General features: G+C 52.9%; 1 protein-coding gene across 6 annotated transcripts in view; it reads right to left on the bottom strand.

The window, feature by feature from the left end:
- Positions 1 to 23,070, bottom strand: part of dgkh (diacylglycerol kinase, eta) — an 857,220-nt gene that overhangs the window by 197,373 nt on the left and 636,777 nt on the right. For all 6 annotated transcript variants that reach the window (XM_072514377.1, XM_072514378.1, XM_072514379.1 and 3 more), the window contains 2 exons: positions 17,858 to 17,949; positions 5,250 to 5,349 (listed from right to left, as the gene is read on the bottom strand). In XM_072514377.1, coding sequence (XP_072370478.1) covers positions 5,250 to 5,349; positions 17,858 to 17,949 — 192 coding nt within the window. The remainder of the gene's footprint in view (positions 1 to 5,249; positions 5,350 to 17,857; positions 17,950 to 23,070) is intronic.

The following is a 23,070-nucleotide window of genomic DNA, read 5'->3' on the forward strand; positions in this document are numbered from 1 at the left end:
TCTACAACAGCAAAACTGGTGCCGCACCTGGACCAATTCACCAAATGTTCAGGGGCCAGTACCGGCACCGTGTGGCACACAATCAATTCCAATGAGAAATGGTGCGGGATTTGCTGGGTTCGGGATTGACACTCAGGAGGCCAACAAGCTGCAGCCACATATACACACTACACTCCCCACGCACACCATCCCAGCCAACAAGATGGCAGCGAGGAGAGTGTCATGATATCCACATTAACATATCATGGTGCAATCACACACACACACTGATGGTCAGGTAGTTGGACCAACCAACACACACACAACATCACAGCCAATCACCAGTGGGAGCACACGCACTATAAAACAGGGAACACCACAGTTCCCGCTCATTCTACCAGCAGATAGCTCAGAGCACAGAGCTCACAGCATGCCACTCAGACATACACCATGCTGAGTGCCTCTCTAAGATAGTGCAAAGGCTGGATCCACAGGTTAGCTGGTGAAGTACGAACCACAGCCAGAAGTTAATAGTTATTATTGTACAGAATAATAAAACAGAGTTGTACCATCTACAACCGTGTTGGTTCGTTTGTGTATCGGAACACCCAACACGACATGATACCAGGACTGGAAACTCCCCAGCGACTGTGAGACCTACCTGCACCTCTTCAGAAACCCGCCATCCTGCGCCATGGACACCATCAGCCCACCGCAGCCGCTCCGGATCGCTGAAAATCTTGGCGTCAACTGGAAGCTGTTTAAACAGCGCTTTCAACTCTTCCTAGAAGCCACAGACAGGGAGAATGCATCGGACATCAGGAAGATCGCCCTCCTCCTCTCCACGGCGGGGCAACACACCATCCACATCTACAACTCCCTGGCATTCGCGGAAGGCGAGGACAAGACGAAATACAAGATGGTCCTTCTAAAATTTGAGGAACACTTCAGCGTGGAAGTGAATGAGAGCTTCGACAGGTACCTCTTCCAGCAGCGCCTGCAGGGTAAGGATGAGCCTTTTCAATCTTTTTTGACACACCTCCATAACCTCGCGCAATCCTGCAGTTATGAGGCCACCTCCGACTCCATGATTCGGGATCAGATCGTTTTTGGGGTCACCTCGGACACCCTACGCCAGCAGCTCCTCAAAATAAAGCGCCTCACCCTAGCCACCGCCATCGAGACCTGCGTCCTCCGCGAAAATGCGACCAGCCGGTACTCCCAAATCCAGGCGGCCGAATCGGCACGGCAGGGGTCCTCCGAGGCCGAGCGGGTCCAGTCGATCGAGTTCCTCCCGGCCCGCGGCCCGGACGAGGGCGGACATTTCACGCGCTTTCCGAGGCCAAAAGAGGGGACGCGCCAAAAGAGGGGACGTCGACGCAGAGGGATGGGATGCGCAGGCGCGCTCTACGCAGAACCTCACCGCGCATGCGCGGTGGCGCAACGAACGCCATGACGTCACGATGTGCGGCAACTGTAGATCCGCACACTTAAAGCGGCAATGTCCAGCCAAAGTGCGACAATGCCTCTGCTGTGGCAGGATGGGCCACTACGTTGCCTGCTGTCGAGCAGCTCAACCTGCCAACTCTTCGCAATTCCGCCAGCCTCGCAGGGACATGCGGGCCATTCAGCCGCCAGCCTCGCAGGGACGTGCGGGCCATTCAGCCCCCATACACTTAGTTATACCCTGACGACATGCAGACCAGGGATACCGACGACCGGGAACCCTTCCGCGTTGCGGTAATAAACAAGAACCGGATGTCCCCAAGTCGGACCCACCAGCCGATGCCAGTGCACAGCATTGATCCGGACGATGAATAGTGTGCCACCCTAACGGTCAACCCGAATTCGTCGCCCACCTGATAGACTGGACTCATGAGCCTGTCAGCACATTGGACTCACTGAATTGTTTTACAGTACTGTTAACGTGTTTCTTTCTTGTCGTTCCAGAAGTTCTCTTTCGATGTTAGTTTATTGCACTTGTTTTGTTAGTGGTACGACCTCGTTGCTCTGTTGCACCTGACAGCTTCCTATGTATATAGTTTAGCCTCATGTACATGTTGTAAATATTGCACACACATACTCAGATGCACTCAGTAGACACCAATATGTATTAGCATGTAGGCACATATCCTTGTGAAAAGGGGGGATGTCATGATATCCACATTAACATATCATGGTGCAATCACACACACACACTGATGGTCAGGTAGTTGGACCAACCAACACACACACAACATCACAGCCAATCACCAGTGGGAGCACACGCACTATAAAACAGGCAACACCACAGTTCCCGCTCACTCTGCCAGGAGATAGCTCAGAGCACAGAGCTCACAGCGTGCCACTCAGACATACACCATGTGCTGAGTGCCTCTCTGAGATAGTGCTAGGGCTGGGTCCACAGGTTAGCTGGTGAAGTACGAACCACAGCCAGAAGTTAATAGTTATTATTGTACAGAACAATAAAACAGAGTTGTACCATCTACAACCGTGTTGGTTCGTTTGTGTATCGGAACACCCAACACGACAGAGAGCAGCAGCCCATTTCACAGACAACAAACTTGAGACCCTGTTGAACGCCTTGGAGGAGAGGCTGGCGACCCTGTACCCCGGGGTGAGAAGGAGGCTGCCAGCCATGCCGTTCACCATGCCTGGACACAGGTGGCAGGGGTCATGATCACCGTGGGCAACACCGCTAGACCGGTGCCGTAGAAAACTGCACAAGCTCCTCTGGGCAGCCAGGGTGAGTAGGCAGCACTATGCCCGTGGCACTAACCCCTGTTCCACATACCCGTAACCCCACTCTCCCCACCTGGAGGGCAACGCAATCTCCACCCTGCACCACATGCCTGCATACAGGCTGCCATGGCCGGGTGCTCTGGCCACTGAAGCCACCAGCTACCCACCCCTGGCTGCATTTGTTCGACTGTCTAGTACTGTGTGGTTACTGTTCCCCCCCCCACAACTGCAGGAGGAGGTTGCTCATAATCGCCATGAGAGGGAGAAGACTGGAGGGGGACTGCCAAACCTGCAGCCCCTCACCGCAATGGAACAGAGGGCACTGGATGTGGTTGTTGATTGGTCTAGCCAAGAGGATCAGCTGGAAGACCACGACTGATGTGGGTTGCAGGGCCTCATCAGCAAGGCAGTAGCTAAACTCCCTGTCCAAAACACAAGTGGCTGCCTGGCACTGACAGGGGTTTGTGTGATAAGAGGTAGTGGTAAAGAAACAAGTTTTCTGGGCCTCTTCTCTGGATTGATGCTAATAGGTTTAGTCAGTTCTACCCTTTTGTGTCTCTGTTAGTATTGCAGTCAGCACTTAATGGCGTCAGTGGAGTCCAATCTGCCAATTTAAAGAAGCATTTAAAGAATGGCCCTCCCAGCTTTGGGTGGTTAAACTTACTGACTGCATTGTAAATTTTGTTTTCCCCACTTTCTAAGTAAGACCAGGCCACAGAGCAAGCAAAGACTTGCAAATGATCCCACTGATATATCAGAGACGGCTCAGGGCCAAGATGACTTGATAGCCATGAACATGCGTTTCACAAAACATGACATATAACATAAATCAGACTGACTGGGTCAAAATTCTTCTGGCTCTTCTTTCTCTTCCCTTACTATAAGAAGGTTTGACAAATCTTTCCTCAGGAAGACACACTTTATATAGAGACTGACAGGGGCTGACAGATGGTATAAAAGTTACGGGGATGTGCGTCTGGATTTTTCTTTAAAAAATAGTTCTTCAGCTGCATTTTTGGACAAAATAAATTAGTTGCAGAAACAAAAATGACATTCACATGCTGCGAGTCCCAGCTGTTTATACCAAAGTCTGAAACCTCAAACCACATCACATTTCAAACTGATCAAACTGCCTTATGCCGAGTTCTGGGGAATGACAATACTTTTAAGCCATCGCTGGCAAAGCTGTCTCTCACCAAGGTTATTTCCAACTTAATTGAAGACTATAGTTGACCTTTGGAGACCCCAAAATGCACACGAGGCGAGGCAGAAAATGGTAGCGTCAGTGTACACCGCTCTCTCATTCACAAACCCAAATCTCCAATCTGCCTTCCTATCAAGTGAGACTACTTCAGCCATGGCTCGATAGGTTACATTCTTGCCTCAGAGTTAGAAAGTCATGGTTCAAGCCCCTGCTACCCCCCTTTTAGAATTCAACTGCATAACCTAAGTCATCCCTTCAATGAAGGACCTAGAAAGTGCTGCAGTGGTGGTGGTGCTGGCTTTTCAACAATATGTTAAACCAAGTCCTAATCGGTCTGCTCATGAAGTTCTAATGGGATTATTAAAAGCAAGAGATTTCTCCTGGTGCCCTGGCTATCTTTGAACCAACAAAGACAGATTCTTTATCTCACTGAGCTTTTAAGAAGTCATATGGACTCGAAGCGTTTACTCGGTTTCTCTGTCCACAGATGCAGCCAAACCCACCGAGATTTCCAGCATTTTCTGTTTTTATTTCAGATTTTCAGCATCTGCAGAATTTTCCTTTACTTACTATTATTTCTGGGACATTGCGGTGTGCTAACTTACTGCCATGTTTGGGTACAAAAATCACACTGACTGCACTTCACAAAGAATGAATTTTTTGGAAAGTGCTTTTTAAAGCTACATAGTTTTCTGGATGTGGCCAGTGTTGGCCACGTTTATTATCCATTCCTCGTTAATGGTGCTCTTGAACCAGCGTTGTTCTTGTGAAAGTGGTGCACCCATGATGGGGTTGGATAGCCCAACTGACCCAATGATGAAGGAACTTTGATATATAAATGCAAGTTCTTTCTGACAGAAAATGTGTCCTTGGGTTCCATTATTTAAGCAGGAAAATCTCAACTTATCTGGGCTGAAGATTCAACAATTACGCCCAGGTGAAAAAGGGTTAAAACCAGCTACCCTTGTGAACTTCAAATCTCTTTCAACATCGCATGGTTGGGGGTGGGGGCAATAGGCTATTGAAATTCTTGCAAGATAATTCAGTCTCTGTGTGTGCCTGGAATTACACCATTCGGCCCCTCAAGCCTGTTCGGACATTCAATAACATCACCGACGATCAGTGGCCTATCTGCATACCCCTTAATAAGTTTGGGTTTTTTCTTACTCTTCACAGGACGAGGGGGTTCAAGACTTCCAGCTTAATCTTCTGACATAGTGCTGAAGTCTGCAGATCAGGATTTCCACTTGAGCCGAGTTAGAATGCACTCTGGCAGGGCAAATCAATCAAAGTCTCTCAAAATAATACATGTCTAAATTCTTACTTTATTGGCCAGCGTTTCACTCTCTTCTGTATTTTCGTTGGTCTTTTCATACGATTTGCCAACTTTGGCGACAAAGTCCTTCACAGTCTCACACAGGATTCTAGTAGACAAAATGTGAAAATTGCTCTGATTACATTGGTCATGCATCTGTCCTTCATAACGTTTCCAAATCTGGTTGAAAATATGCCTGCAGGTGTCACCAATTGGCTCCCCGAATCCAACCATCCCTTCCCCATATTCCTGTCCCGGGTCACCCAACACACCCATCCTCGCAGCACACCACCTTCCGACGGCCAATCAGAATGTGAATAGACTCTTTGTTACCTAATTTACAGTCTTTTTCCCCCATGTCCAATATTTCTGTTCCTAATAAGCAAGGTGGGCCAAAAGAAATTCTTTACAATAATACTGCTGCATATTGTCCAATTGATTTTTCTCCCAGTGTCCTGAAAATTAGTCCTTAACTCCGAGATCTCCCATGGTAATCATGAAGCATTCAGCAACACCATTATAGAAATTTGTTTTTCACTGTGCCAATGATCGAGAATCACAAAAAAGGACTGCAGTATTAAAAGGTGCTTCACACTGCACACAGCCCAGTAAGACAGTCCTCAGCCATTTACAGCACCTTAATAGCTGTTCTACTGATTTCGGAACCAGTGTCTTTCATTTCATAATTGATAATAAACACAGCACTCATCACCTGCACTGTGGAACATCATTTCATTTAAAATTCATCATGGAAATCCAAGAACAACAAATTAGATGGCGGGGGAGTTTAATTGAGATTTATCAACTTGAAACGGCCTATCAATTTGTTCCTCATCTTCTCACTAGTGCAATACTCTAGACCTAGCCACATTAATTATGTTAAACTCTCACCAATGTGCTCAAGTGGATCATTAACTTGGTTCATTCGTCAAAAGCATGAATTGCTTCATAATCTCGTGCCAATAGATTACTGTGTGAAGTAATTTCCTGAATGCACACGGTTAACTTCTTCCCCCAAGGAACGGCGAGAACATTTTACAATAGCATAATCTTCCTATTCCAGGTCAGCAGGGCTGTCTTGACTGTTCTGATTCAGTGAATTGCTTTTGGACCGTGTCCATCGGGTCTGTGTATCTCATTATTCATTATTCCTTCATTATTGAAGAAAATTATGTATTGCTTTCATTAAATTATTTTGTTCCAAGGCCAGAGAAGCAAGCGCAGCTGAACTGAAGAAAACCTGGAATGTTGCCAGTTTATTTCTGAATGTAATGACTGAAACTGTGCAATGTCATGTTGATACCTTTTGAATAACAGAGCACACAAGTTATGCAACCCTGCATTTGTGTAAATGTACTTTTGTGACACAATGGGCGCGATTCTCCAGCCGTGTTGCGCTCAAGTGAGAGCACAACGTGCTCGGTGAATGCTGGGAGAGGCTTCCGACAGGCTTCGTGCCTCGCGAGATTCTCCGGATTCCCACGAGATGTGGAGTCAGAACCCCGCCCCAAATGGGCGGGATCGAATGACGCTCGCAGATGTTGGTCATAAACCTACTTACGACCTACTCATGTGAGATCCACCGGCCTCCCTAGATTCTTTGGCTTCCCCAGGGAGGCTGCAGCCAGGCGCCGATCAGTGCTGGTCCACACAAACATGGGACCAGGTGGAACGGCACCCGGGGAATCTCCCAGGCCATCGGAGATCCCTGGGTGGTCAGGGTACGCGCCGGGTGGCCCCCTGGCCCTCCTCCTGGAACATGGTTACCATGGCACTGCCCAGCTGGCACCTTCACACTGCCACCCTGGCACTGTGAAGCCAGCAGGAGCACTGCCTGGGTGTCAGGGTGGCAGTGCAAGGGTCAGGGGGCGAGGGGGGCAATGCCCATGAGATGAGGGTGAGGGGTGGGATTTGAAGGGTGGGGGTGTGCAGGGCAGGTAAGTAGGGGCCTCCGGGTGATTGGGGGTCCTAGAAAGGAGGGATGCTGTAAGAGGGCTTGGGGGGCCTGAAGAGGGGGAACCCCCAGTGATCCCATAGCGGGGTGTCTCACTTGGGGGGTGTGGGATAATGTCCATGTGTGTGGGGAGTGACATTGTCCATGGGTTGGGGGGTGTGGGGGACCCACAAGCTCACTTCGAGGCATCCTTTCAAAATGGTGGTTCGATCGGAGGTCAGCTCCCAGTGCTAAAAAAAATTCTAAGTGTGGGCTAAACCGTTGAGAAACTCCCCAGGCCCCCAAAAAATGCCTAAGTGTCACTGAATAGCGGTGGGGAACTCGGCAGCTGAGCCGGCAAAAAACCTGCCACAAATTAACTTGGACATTTTTGGGGAGGATCGCGCCCAGTGTTTTCATTTGCAAGCAGGTGGACAGTGCATTCGGCTAGACTTTCTTTCAAGCAAGCAGAAAGCGGCCCGCTTTCAGACTTCTGCTTTGTTTGCCTCACTCACAGTTAGGAGTTAAATTCTGAGGACAGATTGTGCAGAATTGACTTGTATTCCCTTGTCCATAGAAGATTGAGGGTGATCTAAATAAGGTGTTTAGGATGATCAAAGGATTTGGATCAAAGGATGATCCAAGGCAGATGGACAGAAACTATTTCCCCTGCTGGGAGAGTCAGAATAAAGGAACCTTTAAATTAGAGTGAGGCCATTCAAATGTAATGTGACAAAACATTTATTTTCACACAAAGGGGAGTTGAAATCCCAAACACTTCACCTCTAAGTTGTTAAGAATAGGAGGCGAAAACTGGAATTTTCAAAATTGAGTTTAATAGATCAGGAAGGATATTTAGGTTTATGAAGTTAAAATCCGGACCAATACAGTCTAACACAGGGAGGGCGATTCTCCAAAATGGAGACAATGTGTTTGTGCCGCCGTGAACGCTGTCGCGTTTCACGACAGCGCGAAACGGGCACGGGGATGACCGATTCTGTCCCCCACAGGGGGCTAGCACGGGGCTGGAGCGGTTCATGCGCTCCAGCCTCCCTTCCCGGCACCAAATGGGTGCCGCGCCAACTCGCACAAGCGCAGTTGGGCCGCGCCGACCTGCGCATGTGCGGGGGACTTCTTCAGCGCGCCGGCACTGACGCAACATGGCGTAGGGGTTCAGGGGCCGGCTGCGCAACAAAGTAGGCCCGGGGAGGGGAGGAGAGAGGTCGGCTCGCCGATCGGTGGGCCCCGATTGCGGGCCAGCCCCCATCGGAGCCCCCTCCCCCCCCCGGTGAAGGTGCTTTTCCCCGCCCTACAGGCCGCACCCTGACCATTCACGCAGAATTCCCTCGGGCAGCGACCACGGGTGAACGTCGCCGGCGGGACTCTGCTTTTTCCGCGCGGCTGCTTGGCCCATCCGGGCCAGAGAATCGGCGCAGATTCCAGCGGCCCGCGGCTGGCGCCGCGTCAAACGCGCCGGTGAAAATGGCGCCGATTCTCCGCACCTCGGAGAATCACGGGCCCGCGTCGGGGCGCGGTTGCGGCGATTCACCGTCCCAGCGTGGGGCTCGGAGAATCGCACCCAGGGTTCCTGAAACTTTGAGCTGCAGAACCAGTGATCTCCCAAGAGTGTCCAAATCTCACAACGCCCGTTTTGGTCGTGACGTAGGTCCGAACACAGAAATCAAATGTAAACAAGTGTTTTCTAGCTATATTTAGGAATATATTAGAAATTAGGAAGAAGCACAAAGTCACAAATACATTCGCCAGCTACATGACACTCTCCAATTAACCCTTGGCTAAGCCATCTTCCCATGGCTCTTTAACATATAACTCTCACTTTAGGAGTGGATAATCGGGTAATAATTAAAACGTTCTCTTGTTAAAATAATACTTAAAGCTTACCTTTCACCATTTTTAATGCGAGGAACAATGCTCAAAAGCTGATTCACAATCCCACACACCCACTCACCCCCTCAATCACGCACCCAATAACGCCCCTCCTCGCGCACCCACTCAGCCAGCTCCATCCACCCACGCCCCCTCCTTGGCGTACCCACACTGTCCCCTCCCTCACATACCCATCGCCCCTCCCTGGCACACCCACTCTTCCCCTCTCCCTGGCGCACCCACTCCTCCTCCATGGCGCTCCCATTCACCCCTTCCTCGTACACACACTCACCACACACAATCTCTCACCTCCTCTCTCTTGCACACACACACACACAGACTCACCTCCCCCCCCTCTCACACGCTCCCCTCCCCTCTCTCACACGCTCACCTCCCCCTCTCTCACACGCTCACCTCCCCTCTCTCACACGCTCACCTCCCCTTCTCTCACACGCTCACCTCCCCCTCTCTCACACGCTCACCTCCCCCTCTCTCACACGCTCACCACCCCCTCTCTCACACGCTCACCTCCCCCTCTCTCACACGCTCACCACCCCTCTCTCACACGCTCACCTCCCCTTCTCTCACACGCTCACCTCCCCTTCTCTCACACGCTCACCACCCCCTCTCTCACACGCTCACCTCCCCCTCTCTCACACGCTCACCTCCCCCTCTCTCACACACTCACCTCCCCCTCTCACACGCTCACCTCCCCCTCTCTCACACGCTCACCACCCCCTCTCTCACACGCTCACCACCCCCTCTCTCACACGCTCACCTCCCCTCTCTCACACGCTCACCTCCCCCTCTCTCACACGCTCACCTCCCCCTCTCTCACACGCTCACCTCCCCAATGTGGTGGTATGTATTAGGGGTCATGTGGGACTGTGAAGCCGTGATGCTATTGGCTGACAGATCCCGGGTCCTGGTTGGCTGCCGACTCCTGGCTCCGCCCTGAAGGCGGAGTATAAGAACCCGAGCTTCTCCCCGCTGGTTCATTCTGTTGCTGAGCTGCTGGGGAAAAGTCTCGCTTAATAAAGCCTGAATCGACTTCATCACTTCTCGTCTCTCTCGTAAGTCATTGTGCGCTGCAATTTATTAAGCGAGCTGAAAAGACTATGGAGCTCCGGATCGCCCCGGAATGCCTGCGGATCAGCCCCCACGCAGCAAACTCGGCAGCAGTATTTAAACACTGGCAAGCATGTTTTGAAGGCTACCTCCGAACGGCCCCCGGCCGGATAACAGAAGACCAGAAAATGCAGGTCCTGCATTCGAGGGTAAGCCCGGAAATTTACCCTCTCATAGAAGATGCAGAGGATTTCCCGAAGGCGCTCGCATTGCTGAAGGGCATCTACGTTCGGCCCGTTAACCAGGTCTACGCGCGCCACCAACTCGTGACGAGACGTCAAAGTCCCGGAGAATCGCTAGAAGAATTCTACGCCGCGCTGCTAATTTTGGGATGGGGCTGCAGCTGCCCGCCGGTGAACGCGATCGAACACACGGACATGCTAATTCGCGAAGCATTTGTGGCAGGTGTGAACTCTCCCCAAATCCGCCAAAGACTTTTAGAAAGAGAGTCGCTAGGACTCTCAGAGGCACGGGCCATTGCAGCTTCCCTAGATGTGGCCTCGCAAAACGCCTGCGCCTACGGCCCCGACCGCGCGGCAGCCCCTTGGGCTCCGTGGACCCCCGTCGTGACAACCCCCCCCCCCTCGCAAGCTTGCGTGGTTAAAGCGCCAGACCATCCCGGGGGGGGGCCCGCTGCTATTTCTGCGGGCAAGCGAAACACCCCCGGCAGCGCTGCCCGGCCCGCGCAGCTATTTGTAAAAGCTGCGGCAAGAAGGGCCATTACGCGGCAGTGTGCCGGTCCCGGGGGGTCGCCGCAATCCCCGGAGAAGAACGAGCCCAGCATAGCCGAAACGCTCCCCAACCCCCCCAGTGCCCCATGTGCGACCCGCGGGTGCCGCCATTTTGGGTCCCGGGCACCACGAGGGGAGGATGGGCGCCGCCATCTTGTGACCCCCCAGCCACGTGCGATTCATGGGGGCGGCCATTATGTCCACCCCTGACCACGTGCGATCCATGGGGGCGGCCATTTTGTCCACCCCCGGCCACGTGCGATTCATGGACGCCACCAACTTGGTTGACAACAAAGGACCCCAGCATCGACGGCTCCACGGGGTCCGAAGAAGACGCCGCGACACTACTACCACGACTGGCTTCGGTGACACTGGATCAATCGCGGCCACGGACGCTCCAGACAACGACAACAACGGTGCTGATCAACGGATACGAGACGCCATGCCTGATCGACTCCGGGAGTACAAAGTTTTATTCACCCAGACACGGTAAGACGCTGTTTTCTGACCATCCATCCAAGCACGCAAAAGATTTCCCTAGCTGCAGGATCCCACTCCGTAGAGATCAAAGGGTTCTGCATCGCGAACCTAACGGTGCAAGGGAGGGAGTTTAAGAAATACAGGCTCTACGTCCTTCCCCAACTCTGCGCGCCCACATTACTGGGATTAGATTTCCAGTGTAACCTGCAGAGCCTAACATTCCAATTCGGCGGCCCAATACCCCCATCTGCGGCCTCGCAACTCTCAAGGTTGAACTGCCGTCCTTGTTTGCAAACCTCACCCCGGATTGCAAACCCGTCGCCACTAGGAGCAGACGGTACAGCGCCCAGGACCGGATATTTATTCGGTCTGAAGTCCAGCGGTTGCTGAAGGAAGGCATAATCCAGGCCATCAATAGTCCCTGGAGAGCACAGGTGGTAGTAGTAAAGACCGGGGAGAAGCAAAGGATGGTCGTAGACTATAGTCAGACCATCAACAGGTACACACAGCTAGATGCGCACCCTCTCCCCCGCATATCCGACATGGTAAATCGGATTGCCCAGTATAAGGTCTTCTCCACCGTGGACCTCAAGTCCACCTACCACCAGCTCCCCATCCGCCCAGGTGACCGCAAGTACACAGCCTTCGAGGCAGACGGGTGTCTATACCACTTCCTAAGGGTCCCATTTGGTGTCACAAACGGGGTCTCGGTCTTCCAACGGGAGATGGACCGAATGGTTGACCAGCACGGGTTGCAGGCCACGTTACCGTATCTCGACAACGTAACCATCTGCGGCCACGATCAGCAGGACCACGACGCCAACCTCCAAAAATTCCTCCAGACCGCTAACGCCTTGAACCTCACATACAACGAGGAAAAGTGCGTTTTTAGCACAAACCGGTTGGCCATCCTGGGATACGTAGTGCGCAATGGGATAATAGGCCCCGACCCCGAACGCATGCGCCCCCTTATGGAATTTCCCCTCCCCCACTGCTCCAAAGCCCTGAAACGTTGCCTGGGGTTCTTTTCATATTACGCCCAGTGGGTCCCCCAGTATGCAGACAAGGCCCGCCCGCTAATACAGTCCACTACCTTCCCCCTGTCGACAGAGGCTCGCCAGGCCTTCAGCCGCATCAAAGTGGATATCGCAAAGGCCACGATGCGCGCCATCGACGAGTCCCTCCCCTTCCAGGTCGGGAGCGACGCATCCGACATAGCTCTGGCGGCCACCCTTAACCAAGCGGGCAGACCCGTGGCTTTTTTCTCCCGGACCCTCCACGCCTCAGAAAGCCGCCACTCCTCAGTGGAAAAGGAAGCCCAAGCCATAGTGGAAGCTGTGCGACATTGGAGGCATTACCTGGCCGTCAGGAGATTCACTCTCCTCACCGACCAACGGTCGGTAGCCTTCATGTTCGATAATGCACAGCGGGGCAAAATTAAAAATGACAAGATCTTAAGGTGGAGGATCGAGCTCTCCACCTTCAACTATGAGATCTTGTACCATCCCGGAAAGCTGAATGAACCGTCCGATGCCCTATCCCGTGGCACATGTGCCAATGCACAAATAGACCGCCTCCAAGCGCTCCAGGAGGACTTCTGCCACCCGGGGGTCACTCGATTCTACCATTTTGTAAAGTCCTGCAACCTCCCCTACTCTGTGGAGGAGGTCCATACAGTCACCAGGAACTGCCACATCTGCGCAGAGTGCAAACCGCACTTTTTCAGGCCGGATAGAGCGCACCTGATCAAGGCTTCCCGCCCCTTTGAACGCCTCAGTTTGGATTTCAAAGGGCCCCTCCCCTCCACTGACCGCAACGCATACTTCCTGAACGTGGTGGATGAGTACTCTCGTTTCCCCTTCGCCATCCCCTGCCCGACATGACAGCGACCACAGTCATTAAAGCCCTTGGCACCATATTCACACTGTTTGGTTGCCCCGCGTATATCCATAGTGACAGGGGGTCCTCCTTCATGAGTGACGAGCTGCGCCAGTTGCTGCTCAGCAAGGGCATAGCCTCGAGCAGGACGACCAGCTACAAACCCCGGGGGAACGGGCAAGTAGAGAGGGAGAACGGCACGGTCTGGAAGACCGTCCTACTGGCCCTACGGTCCAGGGATCTCCCAGTTTCCCAGTGGCAGGAGGTCCTCCCGGATGCTCTCCACTCCATCCCGTCGCTGCTGTGTACCACCACTAACCAAACGCCTCATGAGCGCCTCCTTGTCTTCCCCAGGAAGTCCTCCTCCGGAACGTCGCTGCCGACCTGGCTGGCGGCCCCAGGACCCATCTTGCTCCGGAAACATATGCGGGCGTACAAATCGGACCCGTTGGTCGAGAGGGTTCACCTTCTCCACGTGAACCCGCAGTACGCCTACGTGGCGTACCCCGACGGCCGACAGGACACGGTCTCCCTGCGGGACCTGGCGCCCGCCGGCAACACACATACACCCCCGACACCGATCATCCCCTCCCTGCCACCGGCGCACCCCGCGACCGCCCCCTTCCCGGGGGGAGCGGTCCTCCTCCCGTGCCCGCCCAGGAGTAAAACAGGAACAAACACCGAAACACTCCCGGAGACGACAACGCCCGAACAAGCACCTGCACCACCACCGGGGCTGAGGAGATCGACGAGGAAGACCAGACCGCCCGCTCGACTCGTGGAATCCGCGTGACCAAGAATGTTGTTGTAACAAAAACAATTTTTTTGCTAATATTGTAAATAGTTTTCACAAACTTGTACATAGCCCAGTGGAGGGCTAAAACTGTAGTAATATGTCCGAAATTTTCCTTCCAGGGCCAGCCTTGTAAACCCCTACCACCATGCGAACCACCACCCCGCCGGGTTCCTTTCTAACAAGGGGTGAATGTGGTGGTATGTATTAGGGGTCACGTGGGACTGTGAAGCAGTGATGCTATTGGCTGACAGATCCCGGGTCCTGGTTGGCTGCCGACTCCTGGCTCCGCCCTGAAGGCAGAGTATAAGAACCCGAGCTTCTCCCCGCCGCTTCATTCTGTTGCTGAGCTGCTGGGGACAAGTCTCGCTTAATAAAGCCTGAATCGACATCATCACTTCTCGTCTCTCTCGTAAGTCATTGTGCGCTACACCCCTCTCTCGCCCGCTCACCTCCCCCTCTCTCGCCCGCTCACCTCCCCCTCTCTCGCCCGCTCACCTCCCCCTCTCTCGCCCGCTCACCTCCCCCTCTCTCGCCCGCTCACCTCCCCCTCTCTCGCCCGCTCACCTCCCCCTCTCTCGCCCGCTCACCTCCCCCTCTCTCGCCCGCTCACCTCCCCCTCTCTCGCCCGCTCACCTCCCCCTCTCTCGCCCGCTCACCTCCCCCTCTCTCGCCCGCTCACCTCCCCCTCTCTCGCCCGCTCACCTCCCCCTCTCTCGCCCGCTCACCTCCCCCTCTCTCGCCCGCTCACCTCCCCCTCTCTCGCCCGCTCACCTCCCCCTCTCTCGCCCGCTCACCTCCCCCTCTCTCGCCCGCTCACCTCCCCCTCTCTCGCCCGCTCACCTCCCCCTCTCTCGCCCGCTCACCTCCCCCTCTCTCGCCCGCTCACCTCCCCCTCTCTCGCCCGCTCACCTCCCCCTCTCTCGCCCGCTCACCTCCCCCTCTCTCGCCCGCTCACCTCCCCCTCTCTCGCCCGCTCACCTCCCCCTCTCTCGCCCGCTCACCTCCCCCTCTCTCGCCCGCTCACCTCCCCCTCTCTCGCCCGCTCACCTCCCCCTCTCTCGCCCGCTCACCTCCCCCTCTCTCGCCCGCTCACCTCCCCCTCTCTCGCCCGCTCACCTCCCCCTCTCTCGCCCGCTCACCTCCCCCTCTCTCGCCCGCTCACCTCCCCCTCTCTCGCCCGCTCACCTCCCCCTCTCTCGCCCGCTCACCTCCCCCTCTCTCGCCCGCTCACCTCCCCCTCTCTCGCCCGCTCACCTCCCCCTCTCTCGCCCGCTCACCTCCCCCTCTCTCGCCCGCTCACCTCCCCCTCTCTCGCCCGCTCACCTCCCCCTCTCTCGCCCGGTCACCTCCCCCTCTCTCGCCCGCCCCCTCTCTCTCACACACTCAGCCCCTCTCTCGCACACTCAGCCCCTCTCTCTCGCACACTCAGCCCCTCTCTCTCGCACACACTCAGCCCCTCTCTCTCGCACACACTCAGCCCCTCTCTCTCACACACACACTCAGCCCCTCTCTCACACACACACTCAGCCCCTCTCTCTCACACACACTCAGCCCCTCTCTCACACACACACTCAGCCCCTCTCTCACACACACACTCAGCCCCTCTCTCTCACACACACTCAGCCCCTCTCTCACACACACACTCAGCCCCTCTCTCTCACACACACTCAGCCCCTCTCTCACACACACACTCAGCCCCTCTCTCACACACACACTCAGCCCCTCTCTCTCACACACTCAGCCCCTCTCTCACACACACACTCAGCCCCTCTCTCACACACACACACTCAGCCCCTCTCTCACACACACACTCAGCCCCTCTCTCACACACACACTCAGCCCCTCTCTCACACACACACTCAGCCCCTCTCTCACACACACACTCAGCCCCTCTCTCACACACACACTCAGCCCCTCTCTCACACACACACTCAGCCCCTCTCTCACACACACACTCAGCCCCTCTCTCACACACACACTCAGCCCCTCTCTCACACACACACTCAGCCCCTCTCTCACACACACACTCAGCCCCTCTCTCACACACACACTCAGCCCCTCTCTCACACACACACTCAGCCCCTCTCTCACACACACACTCAGCCCCTCTCTCACACACACACTCAGCCCCTCTCTCACACACACTCAGCCCCTCTCTCACACACTCAACCCCCTTCTCTCTCACACACTCAACCCCCTCGCTCTCACACACTCAGCCCCCCCTCTCTCACACACACTCAGCCCCTCTCTCACACACTCAACCCCCTTCTCTCTCACACACTCAACCCCCTCGCTCTCACACACTCAGCCCCCCCTCGCTCGCACACACTCAGCCTCCCCTCTCTCGCACACACTCAGCCCCTCTCTCGCACACACTCAGCCCCTCTCACACACACACACTCAGCCTCTCTCACACACACACACTCAGCCTCTCTCACACACACACACTCAGCCTCTCTCACACACACACACTCAGCCCCTCTCTCACACACACACTCAGCCCCTCTCTCACACACACACTCAGCCCCTCTCTCACACACACACTCAGCCCCTCTCTCACACACACACTCAGCCGCTCTCTCACACACACACTCAGCCCCTCTCTCACACACACACTCAGCCCCCCCCCGTCACACACTCAGCCTCTCTCACACACACACACTCAGCCTCTCTCACACACACACACTCAGCCTCTCTCTCACACACACACTCAGCCTCTCTCTCACACACACACTCAGCCTCTCTCTCACACACACACTCAGCCTCTCTCTCACACACACACACTCAGCCTCTCTCTCACGCACACACTCACCCCCCTCTCTCACATGTACTCACACCACTCTCTCAAACCACCTCCCTCTCTGAGGCCAGGCCTCATCTTCACTCCCAAGACACCAGTTTTTCTGAGGTCAGAACGTCTTTGCTCTCTCACGTATGCCTCTCTGAGGCCTGACAGCAACCCCCCCCCCCCCCCCCCCCCCAAGTATACACCTGTCCGAGGTCTCTCACCACTTTCCAAGGTCCAAAATCTCCCTCTCGCTCTCTCACACACTTCACCAAAGCCTGAACCACCCCTCTCTCAGGCACACGCCTTTCCGAGGCATGAACTCCCCTGCCTCCCTGCTCCCTCATATGCCTCTCCAAGACCTCTCTTCTCACCACCTCTGTTTTGCTGCCGGCTCCATTCTCAGGATTAATCCTCGCTGTTGACCTGCGGCTTTTCTGCCCAGCAACAGCGAGATGGAAAAGTCAAATGGGCCAATCAGAGGAAAGCCTCTCGGATACTAGAAAGCTGACCCTTCATGGACTTCCAGGAGTCTGCAGACCCCAGTTTGGGAACGCCTGATCTATCGGATTGGCAGAACTGATCAGAGGGACCGAAGGCTCCTATGCTTTGTTGGGAGGTGATTGCTCTGAAGGAATTAAACTTAGGTTTCCTTCTCTTCCTGTGCACAGGCTTACTTGATCTTGGTGGTACAGTTAAAATTAGGGACTTGTCAGGCAACCATTGACCAAATAAAATAAAATGCATGAATCGTACCTTGTTCACAGGTACAGGAAAGATCACAACGAGTCCCAGGGAGTGTGGATAAACAACAGATACACAAAAGATGAATAAATTGACCATCTGTCACACTCCTATCTGGTTCAAATAAAGAAACCTCACATGGCAACAATATTGCACCACAGGGGAGTATTTCCTTTAAATCGGATAATATATCCAATGTGCAAGTCATTTTTGAATTACGTGGAAAGTCAGGAAGCTGACTGACAACTGACTTACTTGGCAGAAGATATCACAACAGAGTGTTGGTCGGAGTTGAGGATCTTGGTGAGGTGAGCAGCAACCGAATCCTCATAGGCTGATATCTGAAACTGAGAAGGAAAGGTTAGGCATCATGGTGCAGTGGAATGGTTAAAGATCTCGGACACCCAATGACGTTTATCTTTGGTCATGCTGCATCATTCAGGAATAGAAACACAACTGATGCCTCATCTCCTACCTATTCCCACATCCACAATCCTCTGCAGGCACTGACTCAGTCATCGACTGTCCTCAGGACTCAGATAAAATTACTGGAAATACTCAGCAGGTCAGACAGCGTCTGTGGAGAGAAACAGTCAAGAACCTTTCTTCAGAGCTGAAAGGAGATAGAAACAAAATTGATTTTCAGCCAAGTGGCGGTGTTGTGGAAGAACAATGAGTCTGTGATAGGGTAGACGGCAGGAGAGATTAAAAGATAAAAGATTTTATGGTACAAATGCTAAAAGAGTGATAATGGGACAGGTACAGAAACAAAAGAGGTGTCCAGATGAGATGTGAATGGCTGGATAACAACCATCCAAGTATTTGCAGCACTACCATGTGCTAAATGAGATAGATTTCAAACACATCTAGTAACTCAGGATTGGACATCCATGAGTCGTGGTAGGACCTCAGAAGCAACAGAATTGTATGAAACCACAACCTGTAACCTCATGGCTTGGCATAACTCCCATTACTATCAAGCCAGGGGCTGAACTCTGGTTCAATGATGAGTGCAGGACAGCATGTCAGGAGCAACACCAGGCATACCAGAGAATGAGGTGTCAACCTGGTGAAGCTGTAACACAGGACAATTTGCATGCCAAACAACATAAGCAGCAAGTGATAGAGCTAAGATATCCCACAACCAAAGGGTCAGACCTAAGCTCTGCAGTCCTGGCACATCGAGTCGTGAATCGTGTGGACAATTAAACAACTCCCTGGAAGAGGAGGCTCCACAAATATCCCCATCCTCAATGATGCTGGAGCCCAGCACATGAGTGTGGTAAACCACTGTATTACGCTGTACTTACTGTTCTTACTTATTGTACTTACTGTTTGTTACATGTCTGGGTTTGTCCCTGCTGGCTCCGCCTGTGGCTCCGCCCCTTGGGCTCAAGTATAAAGGTGGCTAACCTCCAGCCCTGCCCTTATTCTGGGACCGGCTGCCAGCAGGTATCTTTTGGCTGATTAAAGCCACAGTTTACTCTTCCGACTCTCGTCTGTCGTCATTGATGGTACATCAATTTAATCAGCTAAAATTTTAAGATGGATCCATCGCTCAAGCCTGATCACCTGGAGCTGGACCCCCAAGCAGCCGACGCCACTGCCACATTTGAACACTGGCTAAGCTGCTTCGAATCTTACATTGATTCTGCCGCCGCCGCCGTCGCTGAGACCCACAAGCTGTGAGTCCTCAACTCCCAGGTGAGCCCGCAAGTTCTCCTTGTCATCGCCACCAATGCGACACCTCACGAGAGAATGTTTGTCTTCCCCAGGAAGTCCACCTCAGGGGTCACGCTCCCGTCCTGGCTGACGGTTCCAGGGCCCGTCCTCCTCCGGAAGCATGCGAGGAGTCACAAGTCGGATCCCCTGGTCAAACGGGTCCTTCTCCTCCATGCTAACTCCCTACGTGGCACACCATGACGGGCGGGACGACACAGTCTGCCTTTGGGACTTGGCACCCGCAGGTTCCCCAGCAACCATCACCACTACCCCCAACTCTACACTGTCTCCCTCCGTTGCTACTCACGACTCTACACCGTCTCCCTCTGTTGCTACTTATCCGGAAGACGACACGCTCCTGGACACGCAGGCCTCAACACTTCATGCGACACCAGTGTCCTTACCACAGCGGAAGGTCAAAGCCCCCGACAGACTCGATCTCTAATTCAACCCGTCCACTTCACCCCCGCCGGACTCTTTTTTAACAGGGGGTGAATGTGGTGAACCACTGTATATTGTACTTGCTGTTCTTACTTATTGAACTCACTGTTCTTACTGTTTGTTACATGTCTGGGTTTGTCCCTGCTGGCTCCGCCTGTGGCTCTGTCCCTCAGGCTCAAGTATAAAGGTGGCTAACCTCCAGCCCTGCCCTCATTCTGGGACCGGCTGCCAGCAGGTATCTTTTAGCTGATTAAAGCCACAGTTTACTCTTCCAACTCTCGTCTGTCGTCATTGATGGTACATCAATGAGTGAAAAAGATAAGGCTGAAGCATTTGCAATAATCTTCAGCCAGAAGTGCTGAGTGGATGACCCATCTTGGCCTCCTCCAGAGGCCCCTAGCATCACAGAAGCCAGTCTTCAGCCTATTAACCTCCCAGCTCACCTAATTACTGCCTCTGAACTTTAACTCTCAGGTCTTTCTGTCATGTGCTCCCTCTCTTGTACCACTCCTCCTTTTGTAAAAGACCAGAACAGTACATCTGCCCATACGTACCAGATTCCCAGAGTTAAGTACTTGGCCTTGTTGCATCTTCATGCTACTTATTCATATGTGTCCATTGAACTTGCTGTATTTATAAAAGCTGAAATTCCAGTGACCCGAGTCAGCCGTTGCTTGCCAGAGAAACAATTTCTAAATAGTTACCCTATTAGCTAACTGCAGCTACGCCTCAACACGGAGCAGGTTTATCACTAAGATCACTGAAAGAAACTACAATTTACTGTTGCAGTTAAGTTAAATGCAAAATTCAGACTTGACTATATTTTAGAAAGAGATCAACCCTTACAATGCCCTCAGTTAACAAATTCCCCAGAGTTAAACACTTGGCCTTGCTGCACTCCGCCTTACTGGATCTTCGTGCTTCTGTATATTTGCCAAACCTCTTCAGTTGAGGAAAAGCGTGAAGATTTCCAAAGTGGAGAACGATGGGATTTTTCCATCTCTTTATTCCTTGACTTTGCATTTGGATGGCTGCTTTCCACCCATTCATACCTTGTCTGACACATCTTTTATTTCTTTACTATAACATTCCCTTTGGCGTTTGTACCATGGAACCTTTTTCTTTTTAACCTCTCCTACCCCTAACCTATCAGTGCATGGCCTGCAGGGTGACCCTTACCGTGGGGTATACCCATCTTTCTCAACTATGGAAGCCTTCACATCTTCATCACATTTCCAAGATTCCATTCCCCTCAGCGATACTGCGGCTGTCATTTACAGCTCCCCCAGACCCATCTTTTGTTTTTTGATTAGCCCCATTACCATCCACCTAGACCTCATCACTCGATTTCTCCTGGCCTCCATTTTGTCACAGTCCTTTCCTATTTGGTATTACCTAAAAGCTGTTAAACCCTCGAACAATGTCAAGTTCTGATGAAACCTCCACAGAAGTTGAATTGTTTCGCTTTTGATTTCAGATTTCTAAAATCTTCAGTACTTTGCTTTACTCATGAATATACTAAACACAACCTCCTTGCAATCTAATCCCGACACATGAAGGTAACCTCATCTGGATCACTGGCAACAGTAGGAAGGAGACAAAGGAATAACCACATGCAGTCAGTGGCAACAATGTCAGAAGCTGACGAGTGGGTTAAATGACCCTCCTGTCCCTCCAGAAAATAGAATCTCAATGTAAATAACCTTCCACATCCATGCACTGACTATTTTATTAAGGCCAGTGAAAATGGGAGGCCATTGCTTGTAAAACATATTGATTACTAGAAAATGCACAAGACCAGGTGAAGTTTATGATCAGGCATTGCCGTAATGCTTTGCGTTGTAAATTCATCAGCAATGTTCAAGCAGAGGCAATCAATACAGACAGCTTGTCAGATTAATATTTGCACATCACACGGCACCAAGTTTGCGTCCAAAATATTTGTAATAGTAAGCAAAAATATCAACATTATTCTTCAATGTAAAACACATCTGCCAACTTTTGCATTTATACTTTACAATATCCATAGAATCCCTACAGTACAGCAGAAGCCATTCGGCCCATCGAGTCTTCACCGACCCGCTAAAAGAACACTGTACCCAAGCCCACTCACCCACCTTATTCCAATAACCCCTTAACCTAACCGACACATCTTTGGACACGAAGGAGCAATTTAGCATGACCAATACACCTAACCTGCCCATCTTTGGACTGTGGGAGAAAACCGGAGCACCCGGAGGAAACCCACATAGACAGAGGGAGAACGTTCCAACTCAACAGCCACCCAAGGTGGGAGGGTGGGCTGGCGCTGCCGAACCTTTGCAGCTACTACTGGGCGGCCAACATTGCCATGATCAGGAAGTGGGTATTGGGGGAGGGGTCGCCATGGGAGCGGTTGGAGACGGCGTCATGCAAAGGCGACAGTTTGGGAGCGCTGGTAACGGCACCTCTGCCGTTCTTGCCGGCCCGCTACTCCACAAGTCCAGTGGTGGTGGCGACATTGAAGATCTGGGTCAGTGGAGGAGACACAAGAGGGTGGAAGGCGCGTCGGTCTGGACCCTGTTATGGAATAACCACAGGTTCCTGCTGGGTAGGATGGATGGCGGGTTCCAGAGCTGGCAGAGGGCGGGTATCATAAGGATGGGTGACCTGTTTATAGATGGGAGCTTTCCAGCCTGCAGGCGCTGGAGGACAAATTTAAATTGCCGCCAGGGAATGGCTTTCGGTATCTACAAGTGCGGGCCTTCCTGAGGAAGCAGGTGGTGGCCTTCCCGCTGCTGCCGCCACGGGGGATACAAGATAGAGTAGTGTCCGGTACCTGGGTGGGGGATGGGAAGGTGTCGGATATCTACCAGGAGCTGTTGGAGGTGGAGGAAACCCCAGTGGAGGAGCTTAAAAGCATGTGGGAGGAGTTAGGAGAGGAGTTAGAGCCGGGACTGTGGGCAGAAGCCCTAAGTAGGGTCAATTCCTCCTCGTCATGTGCCAGGCTCAGTCTAACACAGTTTAAGGTGGTGCACCGGGCACACATGACGGCGGCGAGGATGAGCAAGTTTTTTGGGGTGGAAGACAGATGTGCGAGGTGTGCGGGGAGCCCAGCAAACCATGTCCATATGTTTTGGGCATGCCCGAAGCTTGAGGAGTTCTGGCAGGGGTTTGCCAGGGCAATGTCCAAGGTGCTAGGAACACAGGTGGTGCCGAGTCCAGAGGTGGCGATCTTTGGGGTGTCAGAAGACCCGGGAGTTCAGGGAGTGAAAGAGGCCGACGTCTTGGCCTTTGCCTCCCCGATAGCCCGGAGACGGATCTTG

The sequence above is a fragment of the Scyliorhinus torazame genome, chromosome 8 (assembly GCF_047496885.1).
Source record: "Scyliorhinus torazame isolate Kashiwa2021f chromosome 8, sScyTor2.1, whole genome shotgun sequence".
In the NCBI taxonomy this organism is placed as follows: Eukaryota; Metazoa; Chordata; class Chondrichthyes; order Carcharhiniformes; family Scyliorhinidae; genus Scyliorhinus; species Scyliorhinus torazame.